At 32.0% G+C, this 24,670-nt stretch overlaps 2 protein-coding genes and 2 long non-coding RNA genes across 10 annotated transcripts; 2 read left to right on the top strand and 2 right to left on the bottom strand.

Annotated features, from left to right (window-relative positions):
- The first annotated feature begins 6,287 nt into the window (after positions 1-6,287).
- On the top strand, positions 6,288-13,567 carry LOC105628473 (uncharacterized). Of its 5 annotated transcripts, XM_037641021.2 has the most exons (10): positions 6,288-6,449; positions 6,617-6,687; positions 7,913-8,271; positions 8,599-8,720; positions 8,814-9,259; positions 9,773-9,972; positions 10,051-10,295; positions 11,360-12,365; positions 12,503-12,539; positions 12,617-13,567. In XM_037641021.2, the coding sequence occupies exons 2-8, from the start codon at positions 6,664-6,666 to the stop codon at positions 12,064-12,066; spliced, it is 2,103 nt and encodes a 700-aa protein (XP_037496949.1). In that variant the 5' UTR covers positions 6,288-6,449; positions 6,617-6,663; the 3' UTR covers positions 12,067-12,365; positions 12,503-12,539; positions 12,617-13,567. The 5 variants fall into 5 exon arrangements, with proteins under 5 accessions (XP_037496949.1, XP_020532732.1, XP_037496947.1 ...); XM_020677073.3 differs by having other exon boundaries at positions 6,289-6,449; positions 6,628-6,687; positions 8,000-8,271; positions 8,599-9,259; XM_037641019.2 differs by having other exon boundaries at positions 6,289-6,449; positions 8,599-9,259.
- A 153-nt stretch (positions 13,568-13,720) lies between these two features.
- On the bottom strand, positions 13,721-16,677 carry LOC105628472 (uncharacterized). Its single transcript, XM_089724795.1, has one exon. The coding sequence runs from the start codon at positions 16,520-16,522 to the stop codon at positions 14,000-14,002; it is 2,523 nt and encodes an 840-aa protein (XP_089580921.1). The 5' UTR covers positions 16,523-16,677; the 3' UTR covers positions 13,721-13,999.
- A 2,278-nt stretch (positions 16,678-18,955) lies between these two features.
- On the top strand, positions 18,956-23,611 carry LOC105628474 (uncharacterized). 3 transcript variants are annotated; one of them, XR_001046563.2, is made up of 4 exons: positions 18,956-19,161; positions 20,674-20,806; positions 23,025-23,110; positions 23,192-23,611. It is a non-coding gene; the product is annotated as an uncharacterized LOC105628474 (long non-coding RNA). The 3 variants fall into 3 exon arrangements; XR_016322164.1 differs by having other exon boundaries at positions 18,956-19,177; XR_016322163.1 differs by having other exon boundaries at positions 18,956-20,168.
- On the bottom strand, positions 21,428-22,798 carry LOC110008877 (uncharacterized). The gene is made up of 2 exons (XR_002283676.3): positions 22,356-22,798; positions 21,428-21,734 (listed from the first exon to the last, which is right to left on the bottom strand). It is a non-coding gene; the product is annotated as an uncharacterized LOC110008877 (long non-coding RNA).
- Positions 23,612-24,670: the final 1,059 nt, after the last annotated feature.

Raw genomic sequence — 24,670 nt, 5'->3', positions numbered from 1 at the left:
TCATATAAAAAGAAGCTCCATAAATTTGTATAGAGATAATGTTAAAATATATTATATTCCTTGAAAGAATGATACACTAAAGGAAAAGACATATAGTGATATTTTCATGAGAGGAAGTAAATACGCACTGTACTACTTTTCTCTTTAACAAGGTTTTTCCCACTGGAATTTCCTAGTAAAGGTTTTTAATGAGACAATATATTCTCGCGTATTTTAGAAAAGAAAATGTACTCTTTTTCCTTGATTAAGATTTTTCCCACATGTTTTTCTTAGTAAAGTTTTAATGAATCATATTATTTGTAATGAATATCCAAGGGGAAGTGTTATAAATATTATAATTATGTGGATATCCATTATTGTTGTGTCCTTTGGAATGTAAAGTCATGTCATTTAGAATATAAAGTTATGTCTTTTCGAGTGTATGATTATGTTATTTGGAATATAATGTTATATCCTTTGGAATATATGGTTATGACTTTTGGGGTGTATCTTGTACCTATAAATAGAGGTACCTTAACTCTATTTAGTAACACTTTTCTAATGATCAACAATTACTCTTTTTATATTCTCCTTACTTAGTTTATTGATATTCTCTCTATTTCCTATATTTTATAGCAAGAATCAAATTCTTAATCAATTGACAATTAAAAGAGGCTATTTTAGACGTTAATATAATTGTAAATTGGGAACCTCATAGTCAGTTATTAAAAATAATAACCATCATGTATTAATTTGACTTTGAGTTTCATTCTGTTTGATATAAATGAATTTAAAATATGAAATTTATTTGTAAATAAATTTTTATGTTTGATATGGTTAACTTAAAACATGTGAATATTCACATGGAGAGGGAGATTTGCAGTAGGAGAAATTTCTATGAAAAAATCAAATAGTTTCATGTATTTGTTGTGAAATCATATATTATCACATGCTTGGATATTACAATAGAGCTTCATCTAAAATATCAATTAAAATAAAATTACTTTCACATCTTTAATATAAACCAAATTCATTATTATTTTCTTTTTTTTTTTTTTTTTCCATTCCTAGGAATACGAACTTCACATGATAATACATTGGAACCCTTCAAAAAGTGAAACATGATCAAGGAATAATAAATCCATGAGATTTGATTAACATAGACTTCGACCCTTCCTTTTTCTAAAATCAAATTCTATAGTTCAGATTCTCTGGGAAAAAAAACCATTTTGATAGGCTAAAATTAAGTCCAAAAAATACATGGTTTTGATTAATAAGATGGTTTTAGTCTGTAAAAGAACATAGCAAGATATGGAAGATAAGTTATCTTTTTGGGCACAGCTTGGAACTTTCTAAATTCATATGTTGCATGGCGACATTAGATAGAGCTTGTCTTGGACTATCCATCCTCACACCAAGTAAAAGAAACCTGCTAACCTGCACACTTTTGCTGCTCATTTTGATCTCTTTGTCAATGGCCTTGAAAGTGGAGTATACGGGTAAAACAACTCCCACAGAACAGCTAGCTATAAGAGCATGGCATAAAGTTAATTTCCAATCATACAATATTTATGATTCCTCCGAATCAGAATGAGCGTGTATATCAAATTTAAGAACTAACATGATAAATTATTGATATAAAAAAAAATCAGAAATGGATAAATGTCCTTCTGACCAGGTCGCCTCCTTAAAAAAGTACAATTATCTGTCATGCAATGCCAATTGCAAAATGGGATGCTCCTCAAAGCAAAAGGCTCTCTCTTGTTGCCAAGTTCGTCAAGTACAACTAAGGTATAAACAGAATTGATCATCCAAAATTTGAATGTTAAAACTAAAAAATAAAAGGAAATACATAAGAAAATGGGTAGATTTCATCAGTTTGGCTTGCAAGAAAATCTACTTGCAGAACGATCCCTCCCACCACTATAAACATGACTAAATGTTGGGGTGCTGGCAAGTGCCCAAACAGAACCTGTATGCACAGCATATAAATGCCAGGAACTCTGCTGACCAAGGTCTCATTAAGGCTATCCATAAATAATCAAAGACAAGTTTAAACATTTAAATGCTCAAATGAAGTATATAAAATAAAGAGAAGTAAAAAGGCAGGAAGTTTGCGATATCTACCTGATCATAGAGTCAGAAAATCCCGATAAGCAATAATCAAAATCAAATTTGGGTATAAAAAGGTTGAAGTAAAATCATCAATGGATTAAAGAACTATAAAAGCTAGGCAACCACGGAATACATCCAATCAAATGCAAGTAGAATTAGGAAAAGCCTAAAAAATTTGTTAAAAAAGAAAAATCAAATACTGAACAAAGAAAAAGTTGAGATTTCTCTATGTTTCAGTTTTTATATATATTAGTGTTAGAACTCGCGTGATACGCGGAGTAATATCAAAAGATGAAATAATTTTTTATAACTTTGCCACAAACACAACACAAAAATTAGACGGTTGACACGAATATGACACGTTTGACCCGCTTAATATCATAAACATGTTAAGTGGGTGGTGTTGACCCATATACCACTACTGTAACCCGTTTAATATTATAAATAGGTTAAGTGGATGTGTTGACCTATATACGACCCATTTAACCTGCTTATAGTATTTCTAACTTTTAACCTATTTAACTTCATTCACATTTAAAATAAATTTTCACACGTAAAATGCATTAATTCTACAAGATTCATAATTAAAATAAAAAAGTAATACGAACAATAAAATTTAAATAGGTTTTAGTTGGAGTATTTATATAACGCTAAAATTATCTCTTCACTCTTAAATAAACGGGCATTCGTCTAATCCGCGTGTCAACCCGCAACACAACATGTTTATATTCGTGTCAGAAATGGGTGACTCGTTTATGGCATGAACTCTTTTAACCTCAACCCTAATTCATTTATTTCGCGTGTTGTGATCCATTTTGATACCCCTAGTATAACCTGCATCAAAAAATGCACACGCACTATTAATGTATTTTTCAATAGTGATAATAATTTTGAGAATTTAACTAATTATATTGAATATTAATATACTATACATATGTAGTGTAATGTGTCCTAATCATGTGAATTTTCTAATTTTTTTAAAATTATCTTATCGTGTATATTCCTGTATCGCGTGATCAAGTGTTTTTTTTTAATTTATTTTTGTTTCTTTTTTTCTTAATGAATAATCAAAAAAAAAAAAAAAGAAGGGATTAAATTGTTTTTTTGAAAAAACTTTTGTTACTTATTTTTTTTTTGGATAAAAGCAAAATAAAATTAAATTTTCTCTACAAATTAATTTTTATAGTTTTTTTTCCTTCTAATTTGAAGAGAAAATTATCGGAATTCTTTTCTTATATTCTTTTCTTATTTCCAAACAAAATAGTTTTTATTTATTAATCTTAATTTAATTTTTTGTCTCCTATATGATATTATTTGAAAATATAATTGTTTTTTTAATCTGCACGATGTGCGGAATAATATTAAAAGATGAAAAAATATTTTATAATATCATTCAAAAATAGTACAATTATATAATAAAATGATAAATTGTATCTTATTAAGATATATTGAAAAGTTGTGATGCTAAGATATGTCTTCTTAAGTATAATGTAAAACTTTTCATAAGGTGTGTAATAGTAAAAATCATGCATCGTATGACCTACATAAAAAAATACATAAACATTATTAATATATTTTTTAATAGTGATAATAATTTTGAGAATTTAACTAATTATATTGAAATAAGAAATTAGTTTTTTTTTTATTTTATGTGTATAATTTATTATAAACTAGGCGGAGATGCTTGGGTTGCTTTATTACTTTGTTATTGTATATTGTATTAGATGTTTACTTTTTATTGCACATATAAAAATAAATATTTATAAAAAAATAAATTCTACAACTTTAAAGAAATAAAAAAAAAAGCAAATAAAAAATTATAATATATATATATAAACTAAAATATAATAAGTAAATACATACAACATACAGCCCTAAACAATAAGTATTACTTATAAATAAAGATATATAGAATTGCAAATTTGAAAGACATATATTATTCTAAATAGAGGACACAAAAAATTAAACAATTCAATCTAAAACTAAAAAATAATAAATATTCAAATATAAATATGGTTAATTATTTTAAATAAATAATAATTTTTAAACATAAAAAGTATTTTAAATGATCAAATAAAAAAATAAAAATATAAAATTCAAATATAGATATAGATTATTATTGTAAATGAATATTAATTTTTAAAATATAATTATTTGATATAAATGATAACAAAATTTAAATAATAAGAATATTATTTTAATAATAGGTAGGTGTAAATGTTCACTTGCTATATTAAGTAAAGAGATTTCTCTTGGCAAGAAGACGATGATGATGAATAAATAAATATAAACTATACATATATTTCTCTATCTAATTTTAGCGAAACTCTGTCAAAATTCAAATACTCAAATCATCAAATTTACTGATTTAACAAATTATATATATATATATATATTATAATAATAATTACATGAATTAAAAAAATTATAAATAACTAAAATTTACGTATATATGAATATGAAGCGATGAATAAAAAAATTTATAAGTTTCTATTATTTACTAAAAATAATAAATTAAAAAAATACATAAATGGATTAATAATTAGCCTTTTTTTTTTCTCCATCTCCATCAACATAATATTTTTCATACCTGCATAATAAAGAGAAGAGAAATTACAGAATATACAGAAAAAGAAAAAAAAAAAGGAAAACCATAAAAATTGCACAAAAAAATTTGAAATGTAAAAAAAGGAAAAAGAGATCAAAAAATTAACATTACATCGATCGAAAAAAAAGAATTAACATTATTTGAATTGAAGTAAAAGAATTAACTTTTCTGGATTGAAGTTGCAAAACAAAAAACCACACATATATAAAAATAAAGAAATAAATAAATAAAGCAATAAAAAATAAGAGAATTGTAAAGCAACAAAAAATAAGTAAAAACCCATTGTGGAAGAAAATCATTGGAAATGATTAATATGAAGGTATATATATATATATATATATATATATAATTAAAATTTTTTTAAAATTTTAATTTGAAAATAACAAAAGAAATTCAAAAGTTTTAAAATTAAAAATTTTTAATTTTAAAATCCAAAATAAATTCAAAAATTCAAAAGTTTTACATTATTAATTATTTAAAATTTTAGATATATGTTAAATTAGATATTGATATAGAAAAATAAATGTTTAAAAATTAATTAAAAAATTAAAAAATTTGTAAAAAAAGAAAAAAAGATAATGTTGAAAGAATAGAGTGCGATGTAGGCTTCTTGAATTTTTTTTTTCTTTAGGATTATATATATATATATATATATATATATATATATATATATATATATATATATATATATATATATATATATATATATATATATATTTATTTATATTTAAATATATATTATATTTACTTGAATGTTTATTTTCTACTTAATAGTTAAAAAAATCCTAAAAAAGTATTAAAACAAAAAATGAAAATTAAAAAAAATTTCTCTTCTTTTTTTTTTTCTTTAACAACAAACAATGAGATCTATATTTTCCTAAAAACAATCTCATTTTTAAATGGTTTTAATAAGATTAGCAAGTTAAATAAGCAAAAAAAAAAAAAAAAATTAAAATTCACTTTGTAGAAAGAGAGGTAATTTTAAATCATAAAAATTTGGATGTTTAATTTCGTGGAATTTGTTTTCAAATTCCACATATTTAAATTTTGTAACATTCGTTTTTAATTCCACATATTTTAATAAAATTGAGCTTAAATTATAAAAAAATATTTGGAACTATACGATTTGTTGCAAAATAATTTAAAATGACCTTTGTATGGGTACTCCACTTGAAAACTTAAAAGCATAGTCATCGGCGAAAAATACGTCTTAAAAAAAAATTTAGTATTTTAATTTGATAAAATAGTTTGTTCTAAAATATTTGTTATATTTATAGTTTTACAAAATAATAAATATATATTTACTCTTTATATATAATTAATAATTATTATTTTAATTTAATAATTTTTTTTAAAAAATTAATATTAAATTAAAAATAATATAGTCAATTTTACTTTAACAGTAACAAAGACAAATTAAGTAATTTTTTTAAAGAGAGGATATCTATCGTGGAAGATAGGTAGTATATTATATGTGAGAAAATAAATTTAGTACAAATAAAAATATTCCAACAATATCCCCGACATACTAAAAAGACAAAACTAGGTATTTTGATAATTTCGTACAAAGATATGAACATTTTGGTAATTGAGTAATTGGACTCCAGCATGATCACTGTTTCCAAGCTTGCAGTTGCAGAGAGCGAGTTCCCGAAGAGAGCTAATTTGCTTATTTCAATTTCAATTGCAATTTGGGCTTCTTATGATCTTATCCTTCACTCTCTCTTACTTTCTTCCATTTCTTTAGGTAAGTTTCCATTTTTCGATCTCTACAACTTCTCTGAATTTTTTTTAAAAATTTTTTCTTGATTTGGAAAGTTCCGTTCCCTATTGATTTCAAGCTAATTTTGAGAAGCTCTTGATTTTGCATTTCAATTTTTTTTCTTTTAACTTGAATTTTGTTTATTTAATCAGTTTTTTTGCAGCTCCTTAGATTATCTGCTTCATTTCTCTGAGGTATCATGAAGGGCGGCCATGAAACCAAGGTAAATTTTTGTTGAAATATTGTTAATTCAGCAGGTTTTATTATCAATTTTTTTTTGGTAATTGTTTTATTATCAGTTTTAGTATTATTATGTAGTTATTGTTTAGATATTAATTGAAACCTTATAAAAATATAAGCTTTCAGTATTTTTTTCGCTTTCTCTGTAGCTTGCATTATTTGTTTTCTTAGAAATCTATATTCTTGCTCAATTTTTTAAATTGATGTTCACTTTATTTTATTCTTGTTCAAAAACGCTAAGATCAAGTTGGAGATATTGAGGCATTGTTTGGTTTGGCCTTCTTGATTTTTTATTTTTGATTCCTGAAGATAACTTTTTACAAATTTTGATTTACTAAAAGAGAACATAAATGCAATCGGAAGAATGTAATAAATGTAAAAGATCTTGTTTCACATGAGAAAAGAACAGGGAAATTACTACAAGAAGTGTATTTTCGCTTTTCAATTTTATCAAATGTGAAAAATTTCTTGGTTTTTATATATTATTTTTTAATGTATGCTAAATATTGCTTTTTTGATTTTTACTTCTCAAATGGTGAAATAAAATAAAATAAAGCTAGCCAAATGAAGCCTAAATGGGGATATAATGTGAGATATGCCAGCAGTTAAGCGTTCTATAGTTATTAATATGCACTTCTATGATATGCAAAGGGATTGGAGAGATCTTTTGTATAGTATTGAATTTATAATTGTAGATTTTCCTTTTCTTGTATCAGGATCAGTTACCCTCCTGTTTGTGAGTTTTGTCCCTCTTCTCCTCTCGTAATATTTTTTTAGAAATATAATGAACTTCTGGGAGAAAATACAATAACATTGTTGACTATGGATCTTTTCTTTTTTGTTGATTTTTGTATCTTCAATTGTCATGTTCAGTTGTTTTTGTATCCTATGTTCTTTGTGTTAGTTGCTTTAGTTTTTGTGTTTATTGCTATTTCTGCTGTGTGTGATATCAAACTTCAGTTTTACCCATGCTGTTAAAATTTGAGTTTTATTGTGCCAATTTCAACATTTGAGATATTTTTATTATGTTTTTATTCTGGTCTGAATGCTTGTAATGACAGTAGAATTTGTATAAATGAAATGATGCTGATCATAAATACATTGCCTCTGTGGTCCTTTATCTATTTATTGAAATTCTAAACAATGTGCATGTCTATTCTTAGTATTTTATTAGGATTTCAGTTAAAATAGTGTTTATATAAACCCAGCCGGTGAATGCAAGATTCCGTGATCCTTTACTTGCATTGGATCTGTTGGTGTTACCGCATTGTCCTGTCTTTCATCTTCAATTGCAGATGCCAAGAATGGAGGATATCCTTAATCTTCCAGTGCAAGATCCTCCTTGTGCAGAGTTTTCCGCGTCACATATAAAGTGGGTGAAAATAGAAGGCGGTCGTCAAGGTGGTGATGATATTGCTCTTGTTCCTTTTTCTAGAGTTGATGATTTTGTAAAAGGGGAATCTTCAAATGTGGAATGCCCTGCTAGCTTCCGCATTGAATCGAGGAGAAAGAGATCTGAAGGGAGCATCAGCAAACCAAGGGTTGACGGCTATCTTGAATATACACTGTAGGTCACAATCCTGTGAGTGGGTCTTGGATGGCAACTTGTTCTTTTTTCGGTTTTTATTTTTAAGAAGATTTTAAAAGGATGCTTTTCATTTTGGTTTTATGAATATGTTCTTTGTCAAGAGCTCCTTCAAATCATTAAGGCAAATGTCATGGAGCACAAATATTTGTTTCACATTGAAGCTCAGCAACCTTACATTCCTGGGCTTGAATGACATAGTATTTGAGAAGAGAACCATTTTGACTTATCAACGTTAAGTTCTTCTGCTGTAAAGATATATCCTAAGTAACCTGAGTAATGTGTTAGTTATTTTGATCCTTTTTTCAGATATTGGTGTTCATATGGACCTGAAGACTACCGAGATAATGAGTCTGGTATAGGGGATGGCTCTAACGCCAAACCTGCAACTGGGAAGGGCAGCAGGCCAGGAAGGCGCCATATGATGAGAGGTTGCCTTTGCCATTTTACTGTAAAACGTCTGTACACCCGTCCGTTCTTGGCTCTTATCATATATAATCAAAGAAAACATGTGGATAAAACAGGGGCCCCATGCCATGGGATGCTTGATCTGGATGCTGTGGGGACAAGAGCCATGTATGCTCCAAGGATTTCAGAAGAATTGCGCCAGAAAGTGATGTCTATGCTTTATGTTGGGATATCTTTAGACAATATAATACAGCATCACACAGATGTGGTGCAGGGTCATGGTGGCCCCCACAACCGTGATGATTTTCTTACTCGGAATGATGTTCGTAACATGGAGAGGGTTGTACGTAATTCTTCGCACAAAATGCACGCAAATGATGATTGTAGTGTAAAATTGTGGGTGCAACGTCATCAGAAGCATGTATTTTTCTTCCAAGAAAACTCTGGAACGAATCCATTTATTCTGGGTATACAGACAGATTGGCAGTTGCAGCATATGCTCCGATATGGACATAATGGTTCTGTAGCTTCTCATTCAACATTTGGGTTGAAGAAACTTAAGGTAAAGTGATTTTCAATTCTAAGGTTCGGATTTTGGGATCATTTTAATTATTCATCACCACTGAGGTTATAAAATAAAAATTTCAGACCAATGATTAGGATATAAAAATAAGTAAAGACTAAGAGGCTTTTCTCTCTCTTTTTTCAAAATTAATTCAAAATATTTTTAGGAAAAAAGTGCCTTTTGGGAGCAGATATATATGTTCTATGCATTGAGGAGTTATTTGTAATTACATGGTAAGTTGTGATAACAATTACTCATAGAAGTTGCATGCTAAACCTGTTTCTACTCAAGGATGATGAATTCATCAACAAATTGTTTTATGATTTATGAATTTCAAATACTTAGGAACTGTGGATCGGGTCACCCAGTTGGCGAGACTTCTGGCTTAGAAACCATTATGGCTAAAGTTGACTATGAATGCAACTGGTATACTGACTTATGTAAAAGCTAGTCTGTTTCATGTTTATGGTGCTTGATAATAATTTAGTACTCTCCCATTTTTCTCAACAGTATCCTCTGTGTACCTTACTTGTTTTTGATTCATCTCGGAATGCAATTCCGGTTGCTTGGGTCATTGCCTCTTCGTTTGTTAGTCAAGATACCCACAAATGGTTTGGTTCTCTAGCTGAAAAGATCCGAACCAAGGATCCTGGATGGAGGCCCAATGCCTTTCTAGTTGATGATCCTTCCCTTGACATCTCTATCATAAGGTAAATCTTTTAGTTTCATGATGATGTTCCTAACTTTGTTTTTGGAACAGATCTATAAAAGGTCATTCACGTTTGCAGAGAGGCTTTCCATTGTCGGGTGCTATTATGCACTTGGCGTGTTCGTCGTGCTTGGATAAGAAGCCTTTTGAAGAAATGCTGCAATATTGATGTGCAGCGAGAGATGTTTAAGCACTTGAGTTGGATTTTGTACTCTACAAGAAGTGGGCCAAGTGCTGTGGATGCAGTTGAAGAATTCATGCAAGTTTATGTTGATCAAAGTATCTTCATGGATTATTTTAAGAGGAGATGGTTACCATATATAGGTGTGTATTTCATTTATCCTTTATTTTATCAACTAGGTATCACATAGCTTCTCTTTCTTTGGTTGGAGGAACTTTTCCTTTACACATCTGTTTCTGGTACTGTCTTTTCAACTTGAAAACAATTTCTATTGATTCGTTGTAGTTTCTTTATTTTCCCATTGGTCCTATGCCACATTATATAGTAAGCAGCGTGAATAGCATATTTAGTCTAAGCTGTTTACATAAAATTCTGAAATAGGTTATCCTTTATACATAGTCTTCATCATGAAATTGTTTCTCTAATGGTCATTATTAGGATCATATATTGAGACAGATTATTATCTTGGTCTTGAATTCTTAGCAACTGCAATATATTGAGACCTAATTTGAAATATTGCATTTGATAAATTTGTTCAATGTCATTATTTTCAAATGTGTACTGGAATATGGCAAAATATATGAGATCTCCTGATATACTTACCAGTTGTTGTTTAACATTACACTGATGAAATCTATTTAGAGCAATTGTTTGTTATTAGGACATATTTCATTTATAAAGTAAGGTAAGGAAAAACCAAATGAATTGAAATGTTTCAGAACAATAAAACGCATGTGGTGAGATACAGAAAATAACAATTATAGCTAATGGAAAACTTTTTCCTATTACAATATTCAAGTGATAGAAAGTTATTATTTCTTGGTGGTTGTATTCAATATCCATGTCTTGTTTCATTGGACTAATAAACAATTCAATACAACTATCTGAAATGTAATTAGAAACCTTCCAATAATAATAAAAAAAAAGACTATAAACAACTCTTGATTATGCATAAATTCATCTCTTCCACTTTTGCATAGAACATTAATGTCAACTTGCCTGGTCCTTACTCGCATTTTCTTAGGTTGAGAGCCTAATGTACTCTCGTTTATATTCTGACTATACATGAAATTCATTCACGTAATAATTGCTCTAATAGTTGTTTTGAGGACTATATTGATAGATAGGAATGGACTTCAGAAATGAGAAATGGAAATTTTAGCAACAATTTTGTAATTTGGATCTTGAGTTGATTCATCTTATGCAGAGTTGTGGAATAATGGCATAAGGTCTCTCCCTGTGGCTGGTACAGAGCCCGTGGCTGCAATTGAATCCTATCACATAAGGTTGAAATCCAAGCTTTTTGATGAGCAACATGCTAATTCTAATTCCTGGGCAAGAATTGACTGGTTAATCCACACTTTGACGACTGCATTTCACTCCTTATATTGGTTAGATCAATACAGTTTAGAAAGTGGATATTTTGCAAGTTTAAGGGATGAGTCTTTCTTATCTAATGCTTGGTATCAGGCTCTTCACATTTCTGATGTTGATGTGATGTTGGATGAGCAAAATCTCCAACTTGCAAAAGTCATCTCTCAAACGGACAGAAGTTTGGCATATACAATTTGGAATCCTGGTACAGAATTCTCCCTCTGCGATTGTCCCTGGTCAAGACTGGGAAATCTCTGTAAGCATGTCATCAAGGTGGCAGTTATATGTAAAAATCGGCAGGTTGCAAGGCCGTTACTGGCAACTCAAGTCTATAGGCAGGCCTTGCTTACCCTTCTTCAGAATCCCACTGATGATCCTGTAGTTCTTGAGCATGCAATTTTGCTTGCAACCCGTTTGCAACAGGATATAAAAGGCTTGGAAGACTTGTCTAGTAATGGTTTGCTCCAGCCTTTACCTCCTGAAGCGAACCCTCAAATGGGAGAGAATCTGCTTTTTCCATTTTCTTTGATCAGGCATTAAAAAGTTGATTGGGTTTTCTAATTCAGCCTGAAGCTCTTGAGCTATATGAGCAGTGTTTTGAATGAGACTCGGAATTTTCGTTCCTTGATCTACTGGCAGCCTGACTTCATATGAAATCATATGGTTCGAAGTCCTGTGTGTATGGAAATTGGAGTCTTCACCAGCAAGGGCACATTATATATTTTAAAATGTTCTAATTTCTCTTTCCACGTCTTAGCTTGTGGTATCCTTGGCTGGGGCCTAGAGGGGAAACAAGAAAAAAGAAGAGTTTGTTATTAGAATTCTCTGACTTCCCTGAGGTAAGCTGTTGAACCTGTTTAGTTTGTTTGAACTCTTGATAAGTTTGGTCACTGAATTATTCGTTATCTATAAAATGAATTATGCGACTCTCTTGATCCCTCAAACTGATGTTTTTTTTAACTCTGCTTGTGGCTAGGTCCATAGTTGTCTATTTGCCTGTGACTGAGAAAAAGGTGAGCACATTAAAAAAAATATATTGAAGGTTGTTTATAACGGGTTCGTATCTCATTCATATGGAAGTGCATTGCAGATAACTTATCTTCCGGGTCCAAGTCACGGCGTTCTTGTTGGACAAATCAAAAGAATAAGATGATTATCTAGAAGTGAATCAATTAAAAGGGTGGAAGAGCAAGCAGCACATAGAATCTCGCTTTGTCAAAATTTCTTGTTAAGTTATCCAGGTTTCAGCATCCACTGGTTATTACATGGCATATAGTTTACTTGTCTTTAGCTTGTTTCTAGTATCCTTTTAATAAAAAAAAAAGTACCATTTTGTCCCCCAATTGTATTAAGGGTACCCCATCCTTCTCTTTACCAATCCCTGCCTACCAATCCTGAGGAGGATAGAAGTGGAACAAGACTTGTGTACCCTGGAAAAAAGTAGAGTACCTGCCTAAAGACTTGTGTACCCTAGAAAAAGAAGAATAAGAAAAATAAGCTAAGAAGCCAAAGGAAGAAGATGATTAGCCAACTGAGAAAGCTGACATGATAAATAAGTGTCTGAAGCCTTTCACATGCCCATTTAGCGGGTGAAATTATTCCATGCGTACATTCTTAATTTTATATTTGGAGGCAGAGTAGATCTATAATACCTTTTATCCAGAAATAGGGGAAAAACATTTCAACCACTGAAAAATCTAGAACTGGAGGCTGCCTTTAAGCAATAATAACAAAACTGTGAATGCTCTGATACTCATCATTTCTTATGCTGATGAGAAAGGAACAATAAAAAGCTGTTGTGTGGTCATTGACCAAATCTATCTATCACAATGTATCTTTTTTTTCGCTTTAATGCAAACCTGCAAGATTCTTTTTAGGAAGAAAAGCACACTTTACATTTTGCCATTAGATCAGCAATTTTTAAAGCATCTGCCTCTGTAAAAAATTTAATTATCGATAATCCAATTAGTTCAAGCTGTCTGAATTAAAAAAAAAAAAAAAGAAATCCTTAATTCAACCAAAGGAGTGAGGGAATTTGACAAATCAACTATCTAGCTATAGAGAGATTTAATGGCAAACATGCAGAATCCTTGTTCAAATCCTAATTAGAATCAGATGTTAAAGCATCTGAACACATGAAATGATAGGCAGCATGTAGGAAAAAGCAATGAAGAAAAGTGCGGTACAAAATAAATTGTGGCATAAAATGTGATATTCCCATTAAAAACATAGCCAATATGAATCTCTTCTCAGTAGTTACAACCCCTGCAACCTACTTTCTCAATTATACATCTTCATCTTATTACCTTGAAATCAAGCGTGAAAATTCATGCTTTCTCCTGACAACCCCCCTCTTTCCTTATATTTTCTTCTCTCTTCATTTGTATTTTTATCTTGAATTCTTCCATTAGTAGATTGTTACAATAATGTTGTATCACATGCTTCACTTCTCAGGGATGGCGAAAATGTAAAGTTAGTAAAAGTATGGTGGTGGAGGCGGCGATGGATATGGTGTGCCAATGATTGGTGGCAATGGGCCATCATATATTGGAGCTGGTGGTGGTGGCGGTGGAGGCAATTGTTCCTGGGGTGGAGGTGATGGAAGGAGAGGAGGTTTTATATGTGAAGGTGGCGGCGGCGGCGGAAGTTCCTGGGGTGGAGGTGATGGAGGGAGAGGAGGTTCTATATGTGAAGGTGGTGGTGGTTGTTGATAAGTGGGTGGTGGTGGAGGAGACTGCATAGGAGGAGGTGGACTTGGTGGGGGTGGTGGGAACTTTGGAGGCAGTGGAGGAGAATGTACAGGTGGAGGCGATTGAATAGGCGGAGGTGAACTTGGTGGGGATTTTACAGGTGGTGGAGGAGATTGCATGGGTAAAGGTGGACTTGGTGGGGGTGCTGGGGACTGTAGAGGTGGTGGAGGAGACTGCATGGGCAGAGGTGGACTTGGTGGGGGTGGTGGGAACTTTGGAGGCAGTGGAGGAGAATGTACAGGCGGAGGCGATTGGATAGGCGGAGGTGAACTTGGTGGGGATTTTACAGGTGGTGGAGGAGACTGCATGGGTGAAGGTGGACTTGGTGGGGGTGCTGGGGACTGTAGAGGTGGTGGAGGAGACTGCATGGGCAGAGGTGGACTTGGTGGGGGTGGTGGGAATTTTGGAGGCAGTGGAGGAGAATGTACAGGTGGAGGCGATTGGATAGGCGGAGGTGAACTTGGTGGGGATTTTACAGGTGGTGGAGGAGACTGCATGGGTGAAGGTGGACTTGGTGGGAGTGCTGGGGACTGTAGAGGTGGTGGAGGAGACTGCATGGGCGAAGGTGGACTTGGTGGGGGTGCTGGGGACTGTAGAGGTGGTGGAGGAGACTGCCTGGGCAGAGGTGGACTTGGTGGGGGTAGTGGGGACTTAGGAGGTAGTGGAGGAGAATGTATGGGTGGAGGTGGGGATTTGATGTAAGGACTTGGTGGAGGAGGTGAGAACTTTAAAGTTGGAGGAGGAAAATGTGGGGGTGGAGGTGGGGAATTAATGTAAGGATTTGGTGGGGGTGGGGGTGGGGGTGGAGGCAAATGAACTGGTGGAGGAAGAGAAGGTGATGGTGGTGGATGAGGGGAAAACAATGGTGGGGGAGGTGAATAAACTGGTGGAGAGAGAGAAGGTGATGGTGGTGGAGGTGAAGAAACAGGTGGATGTGGAGGATGAGGGGAGGAAGGCGGGGGTCGGGGAGGTGGCAAATGAGAAGGAGGTGATGGTGGAGGAGGTGAATAAGTTGGTGGAGAAGGCGGTGGTAAAGTTGGTGGAGAAGGGCAAGGCTTGTTACAATTAAAAGCTTCACAATTAATTTGTCTAGACAAAACCGTTTTACATTGCAAAACAGATCTCTGCATTGGCCTACCCCTCAGACAATTCCTGGTATCGTCAAAATCTTCCAGCATCAAGCACGTAAGAGGCTCACCAGTGATATAGTTATAAGCAAAAGTAAAATTTTGCAAATTTGGCAGGGAGCACACTCTCTTAGGAATAGTGCCTTTCAGCATATTATGAGACACATCTAGATGTTCCAAAAGTATCAATTCTCCAATTTCCTCGGGCAACTCTCCCACCAGCTTGTTATTAGTTGCATCAAAAAGTTGCAAATTCTTAAGCAACCCAATCTCCTTCGGCAAACATGAATGCAAGTTATTGTTCATCAAGAGCAACTCATTTAAAGTCTTTGACATTTTTAGCAAACTTGTTGGCAGGCATCCATGGAAATCATTATTTGCAAGAACAATGATGGAAGCTGGTGAATTTCCAAAATTATCGGGCAATTCAAAAGCAAATCTGTTATGGTTCAAAAGTATTGCATCCAGATTTTTGTCAAATAGCTCCCTTGGAACATTACCTTCAAACTCATTGAACCGAAGATCAAGATACTTGAGCTCTGGCATTTCAAGAACTACATTAGGAAAGCGTCCTGCAAAACGATTGTTGCTTAAATCCAGCTCATGAAGAAGCTTCAGTTTCTTGAAACTTCTTGGAATTTTTCCACAGAATCTGTTTGAGTTGAGATGTAATAGTGCAATGTCTGTAAGGTATCCTAATTCGTGAACTAAGTTGCCAGCTATGTCTCCATCATTTAGGTCAATCCCTGCTACTGTCTGAATAGATGAATCGTCAGGAGCAGCCCAGCAGAAGATGCCGGTGTAATTGCACACATCAAATCCCACCCAGTTGGCGGTTAGGTTCTTGGGATCAGAGATGATTGATCGTTTCCATTTTTGGAGAGCAATATAGGCACTGTCAATTCTTGGGTTGTCAAACTCAAGAGAAGCAGATGACTTGGAACTTAAGGTTACATAATCATTTATTGAATCAACTTTGTCCTTAAAATGCAAAGGCTTTCTTCTGCTTTGCTTATTATATGTTGCTGCATTTGTAGAAAGAAAGAGGTATTGTGTTGTGAAGAAGCAAATGAGAGTGACAGTAGTAAAGAATGGAAGAATGTCGATCTTTCTCTTCATCAGATACTATTTAACATAAATACTTTTTTTTTTTTTTTTCAAATGTAATTTTGATTCTCTCTTTGCAATTCTTTTTTTTTTTTTTTTTTTTTTTTTAGAGAAACAGGAGTAAGGTAAGTGGTTTTGATGGAAAGTTTATTATACAATGAAGTATTCTTTATGAACAATAGATGTAACTATTTCAGAACAGAAATGTGTTATTTGTATATGATGGTTTTGAGAGCAAAAATTTTATCTTGTGGCAGTGAGCAAAGTTCTACCAAAAGTGAATGTTAATTACTCGGAGAAGCATTGCAAAGACGATCGAGATTTTCTCAATTTAGAGTAAATATGACCAGTTATTTGTTATGTGAGAGATGAAGACTGTTTTAATGGACAAAAAGATTTGTCAACACATCTAGTTCCTTTGACATCTTCTTAACAATATGCTAAATTTGGATACTGTTGCTATGTTGAAAATTTTACTAGTTCTTCCATGATTCTTTTGCTGGCTGTTGGGTGGAAACTAACTACTGGATCCTACGGTCCTTAAAGAGACATCTCATATTTAAAGAATCAAGAAAATCTCGTATCTAAATCCCAATCACAACAAAGATTTATGCAAAAACCGTTAAAAAAGGAAATCCAACATTAGTTTTAGTTTTAGTTGAAACATTTTCCACCCAAAAAGAGTTGTCTCCTTCGAGGTGGGACCAAAATTCCTGGATTTGGAAGGCATAGGTCTTCTTGAATCTATACTATATATATATATATATATATATATATATATAAATGTGGGAATATGAAGGGGAATAATGTGATTTTAGAATATTCTAAAATAGCTTTAGTCGTAATCAATTCGAAAATTATATTTTTATATTAATGAGTGTTTGGATGAGTAGGAGCATTTATCATTTCTTGGGCCAAGAAAAGAAAAATTATATTTTATTATTTGATCGGATATAATTTCAAAAAAATTTTTTTAAATAAATAAATATATATAATAAAAAAAAAGTATGCTCTTCTTTTTTTTGTATGGTTCTAGGAAAAATAGTGGGTTTATGTGGAGATGATGTAATGTTTATTACTTAATTAATTTATTTATTCATTTTTAATTTGCAACTTAGAACAATAGAGAAACAAAATACTTGAATAAACTCATTAACTGACCAATATTGGATCATAGTATGATTTGTATTATACTTTTCATTTATTGACTTGGCATTTTTTTTTTTTGGTCCATCAAAATCAAATTTAATTAAATTATAGCATTTCCAAAGTTATTTTTGAAATTGAAATTGGTAGTTTTTTTAATATAATTTATTTCTTGTTATATGTTGACTTCTTAAAAGAGTTTTATTTTTATTTTCTTTTTCGTTATTGAATTAATTTGTAACCACTATTACTTTAATTTAGTAAGAGATTTATATCTACCTTGAAATAAATAGATAGCCTCTTGACTAAGTATTTTTAATTTTCTTGATATTTTTTCTTTTATATCCTAAATATATTTGACTTGAGAGAAAATAATGTTTATGAAATTGAAAAAAATTAGAACTATATATTTTATTTTGGATCATTTTTTGGATTTCAAGAGTTTGTGTGTATGTTCATATATTCCTTTCTCTAATGCACCGGATAAGTAATACTATTACTATAGCCAAAATAATTACCATTATTATTTCAGATCATCTTCTCATTTCTTTTCTTTTACATACCAGTAAAAAATATATATATATATTATTATTTTTCATTATAGCTGTATATAGATTTGATTTGGGATTAAGGGTAAGGGTTGGAGATTGAGTGATAACTTGATTTTCTTTTTGAGTATCTATTAGAGTTTTAAGAATCTGTATTTATAAATTAAGGACCGAATGATTAGGTAAACATAAGGTTGATTCTGCTGTGGGCTTGAGGTTCATATGCTAATGTTTGGAGGTTCAAACCAAGACTGGGCCTGTACGAGCCTATCACTATTGGGCGAGTTGTTCAGTCTGATCATAAATTAATATGTGATGATAGATTATGAAATTAGAGAATAATTAATTTTAAATTAATGATGCTCAATTGTTTTTTCTTTTCCAAATCACATAGATGATGCTTAATTTTATTATTTAAAATTCCAATCTTCTTTAAATTGATCAATTTAACTTTCAGGTAAAGAGATGTTATTTATTTGATTTTGAATTTCTTTATGTGACTCAACCCGAATTACTAAATTATTGTTTCATTTTATTGAATTACTAAATTCTAACTAAAATAAAATATTTTCTGATTAATATATTTTTTATTCTTTTTTATTAATTTAAATTAATTTTTTGACAGATCTTATCTAATTTTATTAGATCCCTTAAGTATAATTTTACTATTTTCTAATAATATTCAAAGAAAATATCTAAATAAATGTATACAATTTTGTTTTCTATTTATTTAAAAGGAATATACATTTGAATTAGCTCGCTCAGCGAGATGAGGGGCTGAATAACCAATCAACGTCTTTTGAACGTGGTCTTCTCGATGGAGAGAACTGGATTGGGAGAGTCGCCCGGGATTTCACATTTTCCCCCCTGCTGTTCTCTTACTCTTCCCGCTCCGCCGAACCACTCACCGTCGTTCCGTTCGTTACCATCGTCCCATACAGCTACGTGATCCCACCGGTACTTCTGACGCTCTGTAATTTCTATCTCTCTCCGAATTTTGAATTTTCATGGATGTTAAATCAACAATCCTTTTCTTTCGTGTAATTATTAGTAGTAATATTGTTTTTTTTTTTCAAGTTTGTGCAGTTCAATTTTTGAGTTTTAATTTATTCTTAAGATATTTGTTTTATGGTTTTGATTTATGATTGTAATCTTCATCCTTTATTCTGAGCACTCAAGATGCCTGGAATTCTAGTTCTTCTGTGTGTTCCTCTTTAGGAACTGATACTTATGCGTTACGCAATCTTTTTTTTTTTCCCCCCTTTACCTCCACAACATTGAAGGAAGTTCTTTTTGTAATTTGATCATTAACAAATCTCAATTTCCTTATAGTTCAGAGTAGTTTTTGCCATAATTCTATTGTGTTGGTAAAATGTGATGCTAGTTTAAAGGTCTCATTAAGGGTATGTAATTTACTTTTTAAGGTGTAGTTGAATCAATGCTTGCTCTAAACCAAACATTTTTTCTACTGTTTGGGAATTTGTTGTTGTCTTTGTTATTAAAGTTCCATGAAGCCTTTTGGGTGTCATTGTCCTGTGAATTTTATTTTATTTTATTTTTTTGCATTAGCCTTCTTGTATACTATTTCGCCGCTCAGAATTCCGCTTTTTTTTTTTTTTCCATATGTTGGCCTTGTTTCTTTTCTTTGATAGTAATAGTATTAGATTGGAACCCTAATTCCTGCCTAATGTTAAACCCTGAAAGTTCGAGCGGTAGAAGACAAAGGAAGAGAAAAGAAAAGGATGTAACTAGGGAATGAATTTGTTTTGCTGACTGTTCTTTTTAATGGGGAATCAATACCAGTGTTATTGAAAAAGAAAGACGCTCTTGAGGTGGTTAATATCGGTGTTGCTAGATGGATTTTTTTTTGAACACCAAAACAAGAAATCAACAATTAAGATAGCGAAGCATTAGTGATCCATAGAGTCTCATTTTGCTGTGCCTTCAAAATGAATGAATAAAAGGTATCCTTTTCTCAAATCATCAATAATTTTTTAATTAGAAAATTTCTTTTCCACTCCCTTAAACCAAGTAAACCAACCAAATATGAGATATTTAGAATCATTTCGTATCCTTTATAAGACATCCAAACACAAAAAATTTGTTTAATCTTTCTTATACTTTCTTTTCCTATCCTATGGATTTCATTTAATCCTTTCTTTTCTCATTCATAAACACTTCATACATAGTGTAAGCATTATCATTTCATCAAGATTTTTATTAAAAAAATAAGTTCTTCATCATGGTATTTGCATTCTGTTTAGCACAAAGAACATCAAGTTATACAAACTATTGAACAGGAAAGAACCAAAGTCTAGAGACAATTATTTAATTATTCTACTTAAGTTTCTATCACGGATCATACCATGTTATAATCACTTTTCTTCTTCTTCTTCTTCTTCTTCTTCTTCTTCATATCCTTCTAATCTGCCTCTAATGTGTTCCATTTTGTATTTGTCTTTGTAAAAGTTGAATGCCTTTTGTCCTAGAAGTTGCTATGTGCCTCTATCCTGGTGCTCATCTAGGCAAGGTTGCTGAAGTTGCCTCTATTGGATCTAGAGTGAGGTGCTTAAGCTCCAGCTTGTACTGATCGGATGTCTAGGTGAGTACTTGACTTGCCTTTGATGACATTATTTACAACTGATATCTTGAAGATGCTAAGATGTTGAAGTAGATGAACATATTGCGACTAGAGTCATAGAAATGTCAACAATCCTTTGATAGCGTTACCACCAAATTAGTATTTTGGTTGTCTTCTCTATTTGTACCTATTGGGAAATCCTACAATCATTTTTAATGAGATTGAAATTGTGATCCTTAAAGGACATAGCTTGGAGATTTTAATTGTTTGTTAATGATTCATGCAGCTTGCTGTCATGGTCTAGTAGTAAAAGGCGCTTTAGAGTTTTTATCAAGTGCTAATTTGAATTGTTTTTCCTTCTAGTAAACCATATTCATGCTTTTTTTAACATTTCTTTGATTTTGCTCTACTCTGGAAAATTAGTGTCTAGCTCAATTGGTTTTGCATGCTTAGGTGTTGCTTCTTGTACTCATGAGGCATAATGATAGGTTGCCCAGCAAATGAGTGATGATAAGAGTATTTATTATTTCTTACGCTCCTAGGTTATGGATGTACTTCAGTGGATAACTAAGAGCACAAAGAGTAATGGATCCACATGACACATATATTTCACATACAAAGAGTACTCTCAGTAATTAAAAGTTTAGCGTCAAACTTTCTTATATTTTTTAATATATCAAAAATATTTATAAAAAACAAGAGTTATCACTCTAATATATCTCACTTCTACAATTAGCTTGCAAATATAAATAGAAGAACATCACTTAGCTTTTTCAAAACACGATGACATGCAATGGACTCCCAAATCCAACAACCTCCTTCTTCAGCCCATAAACTCACTGAAGCTTCCCAAGTCATCCTTATTTTACCGATTCGACGACCTTAACCCTGTCTTCGATATTGCAAATACGGGCTCGAATCGCATTGTTTGTCACCAATTTTTGATACCCTTGAAATTCAAAAACCAAACTGAAACACTCACTTCCAAATATCATATAATAATTAATAAATTGAGACAAAATTTGATCTTTCAATCAAAATGCACAGAGCTGAATGGTGCAATGGGAGACCTAGGCACGTATATACCAATAGTATTACTATTAGCCTTGACACTAGCCAGTGACCTAAACTTAGGCACAACATTAATATTCACTGGTATACACAACATTGTCACCGGTGCTATATATGTATTCTAAAAATTATGGTTATAGAAATTCACACTGGAGGAACTATGTTCATTTTTGTTCTTTCTGGTTTGTTGCAACTAGTTTATAGGCTAATTCCACTATCTGCTACTCGAAGAATTCAACTTTCATAAGGGTTGTCTTTTACTATCATTGCTGTTAAATATATGAGAAAAGCTTAGAACTTTTCAATAGTGTAAATCTAGTGGATATAGGCATTGGTTATGATTGGACAGTTTAGTTTTGGCTATGATTTGTTCTTGCTTTATTATTTATTATAGTGAATTTCTAAAGTGAGGAGAGAGAGAGAAAGAAGAGAGAGTGATAAACAATTTGGTGTTTGAAGAAATGCCTAAGAACAAGGCTAACGAAAATTATTGCCTTACTTCCTTCTGCTTTTCTGGTCCTCAGCACCAGTAACAATGTTGTGTAAGCTAGTGAATATCAATATTATGCCTAAGTTTGGGGCATTGGCTGGTGTCATTGCTAATACATTGGTATATAAGTGCGTAATCTTCCATAGCACTTTTCAACTCTGCCATTTTGATTGAAAGATCAAAACTTTCTTAGTTTGTGAATTTTATATGTTGGAGACTTGGGGTGGATGTTTCTATTTGGTTTTGGCTTTGGAGGGTATTAGAACTAGATATCTGTTTGCTTTGGGACTCCAATGTGTGTCTTTGTGTTGTGGAAAGGCAAAGGATTGTGCTTCTCTTTATAGTTGCAAGCTAAATGTAGAAGTGCGGTATATTAGAGCATTGTTCTATATTATTAAAAAATATGAAAGATGTTGACACTAACCTTTTGATAAACGAGAGCCAATGTGTGAGTGAAGTATATGTGTCATGTGGGTCCATTATCTAACCATTGTAATTAAAGATCAAATAAAGGATCTTCACATATCATACATCAACAAATTGGATATTTGATTATTACACTTTAGTTGAAATTACTTGCTTAATGTTGATGCTTGGATTTTAAGGGATGGTGATTAGCAGTGGTAGACTTACAGTTGGAAATGAGGGATAAACTATGGTATTCATTTTACTTGACAGTTGACAGGGTTTTGGTGAGTATATGAATTTGGTTCTTGGCGATGCTGAGAAAGTCAATATCAAGAAGATGACCAGAAAGTCTTTAGGTAAATCACCAATCACCATTTTTAACTTCTTTCCTCAATTATGCAAAATCCCTAAATTATAGTATCTTTAAAATTTTGCAGGAATGATTCTTCTAAAAGGAGACTATTACTCTAATAACGAACACATAAATCAAAAAATCTCTTCTTCTGATCCACCCAATCTCAGCCTCCCCTTTCTCATGTCATTAGCAATTCTATTTCATTGTGCATTGCAGAGGAAAGGCAACTGTGTAGGCTGTGTTAGGGTTGTCTTCTCAGATGCATGGAAAGTTCGAGCTATGTAGTGTGTTGGACACAGCTTTGTTTGGAATTACTTAGTTAAATGTAGGCAGGGTGGCCTATGAAGTTAAAACTTTTTAAGCTGTATGTCTCTTTGTATGAAAACCGGTGAAAGAATTATAGTAAATGATTTGGATTTAAGCAAATAAAATGTATTTAAAGACTAATTAGATTTCCTTTATATTAATTTCCTCTAAAAATGAGGCAAAGTTGTTGTGATAAGTTGTGTTTATGCAGTTTTCTCTCTTGTTGGATAGTTCATGGTATAGGATAATGTCTAATATTGATAGTGTAAAGTTCGAGCTTTGAGTAATAAATTATAAACTTTGAAATTGAGTAGAAAAGAAACAATGGAGCTTGATTTGGTTTAATTTGATTATCATTGAAACTTGAGCAATCATGTGAATGAGCTTGAGTTTGAGTTCAAATGAGTAAGTTACATATGTGATATAACATTTATCTAGGAGAGGTTCTAGCTTCAAGGCTTGATAGTAGTTTGACGAGATTAGTTTTCAGATGTGTTCGGCAATAACTTTTTAAGTAGAAAGATGTTCAACGTTATTTTTTAGTGTTTGGTAACACAGTGTTTGAACTAGCTTATCAACTTTTAAAGGTTAAAATAGCACTTTATAAAAAATTTAACTCATATAACATTTAGCTTTTAGCGTTTTATGAAACACCACTAAAACAACTAACAAAACAGTTAATTTTATTTAACAGACGCTGTACTTTTTTGGTGGAAGATACTCTTGGTGTACTAAAAAGAAATCACGAATCACTCGAATATTATAATATTCAAGTTCCACTCGATTATATTTTGTAGGCACGGTCCAATAGCATACAAGTTACTTGACTCATCATCACTAATATCTTTAATTGGTTTAAATTAAGATTTAAGGATGAAATTTGAAATGAAAGGGACATTTATCCGCAAAATAGGTGAAGGGGTGAGCTTTGTTGTGATTGAAACAGGTCATTCTGGAGAGGGCATAGAAAGAAAGTGACTTTGATTGTAGGGATGACTTTGATTGTAGGGATGGGTGTGGGGTTATATGTCCTTTTGATAGCAATCTTTGTATATTATGTTATGTCTACCAATGACAAAGCATTAACAGTGACTCATTTTGTTCTCTTTATAGGCACTACTTTGTTACTGATTACTGACTCAGCCTCCACATATCTGATATCTCTTTTCTTTAACCATAACCAAAACAATTATATGGCTTTTGTTTGTTTTTATACGGCTTGTTTGGTAATTGGTGCTCTCTTATTCTATACCCT

The sequence above is a fragment of the Jatropha curcas genome, chromosome 8 (genome assembly GCF_041381405.1).
Source record: "Jatropha curcas cultivar XTBG-Jc1 chromosome 8, XTBG_Jcur_1.0, whole genome shotgun sequence".
Lineage (NCBI taxonomy): Eukaryota > Viridiplantae > Streptophyta > Magnoliopsida > Malpighiales > Euphorbiaceae > Jatropha > Jatropha curcas.
The sequence above is the reverse complement of the archived record's forward strand: the minus strand, read 5'-3'. Positions and strand labels throughout refer to the sequence as shown.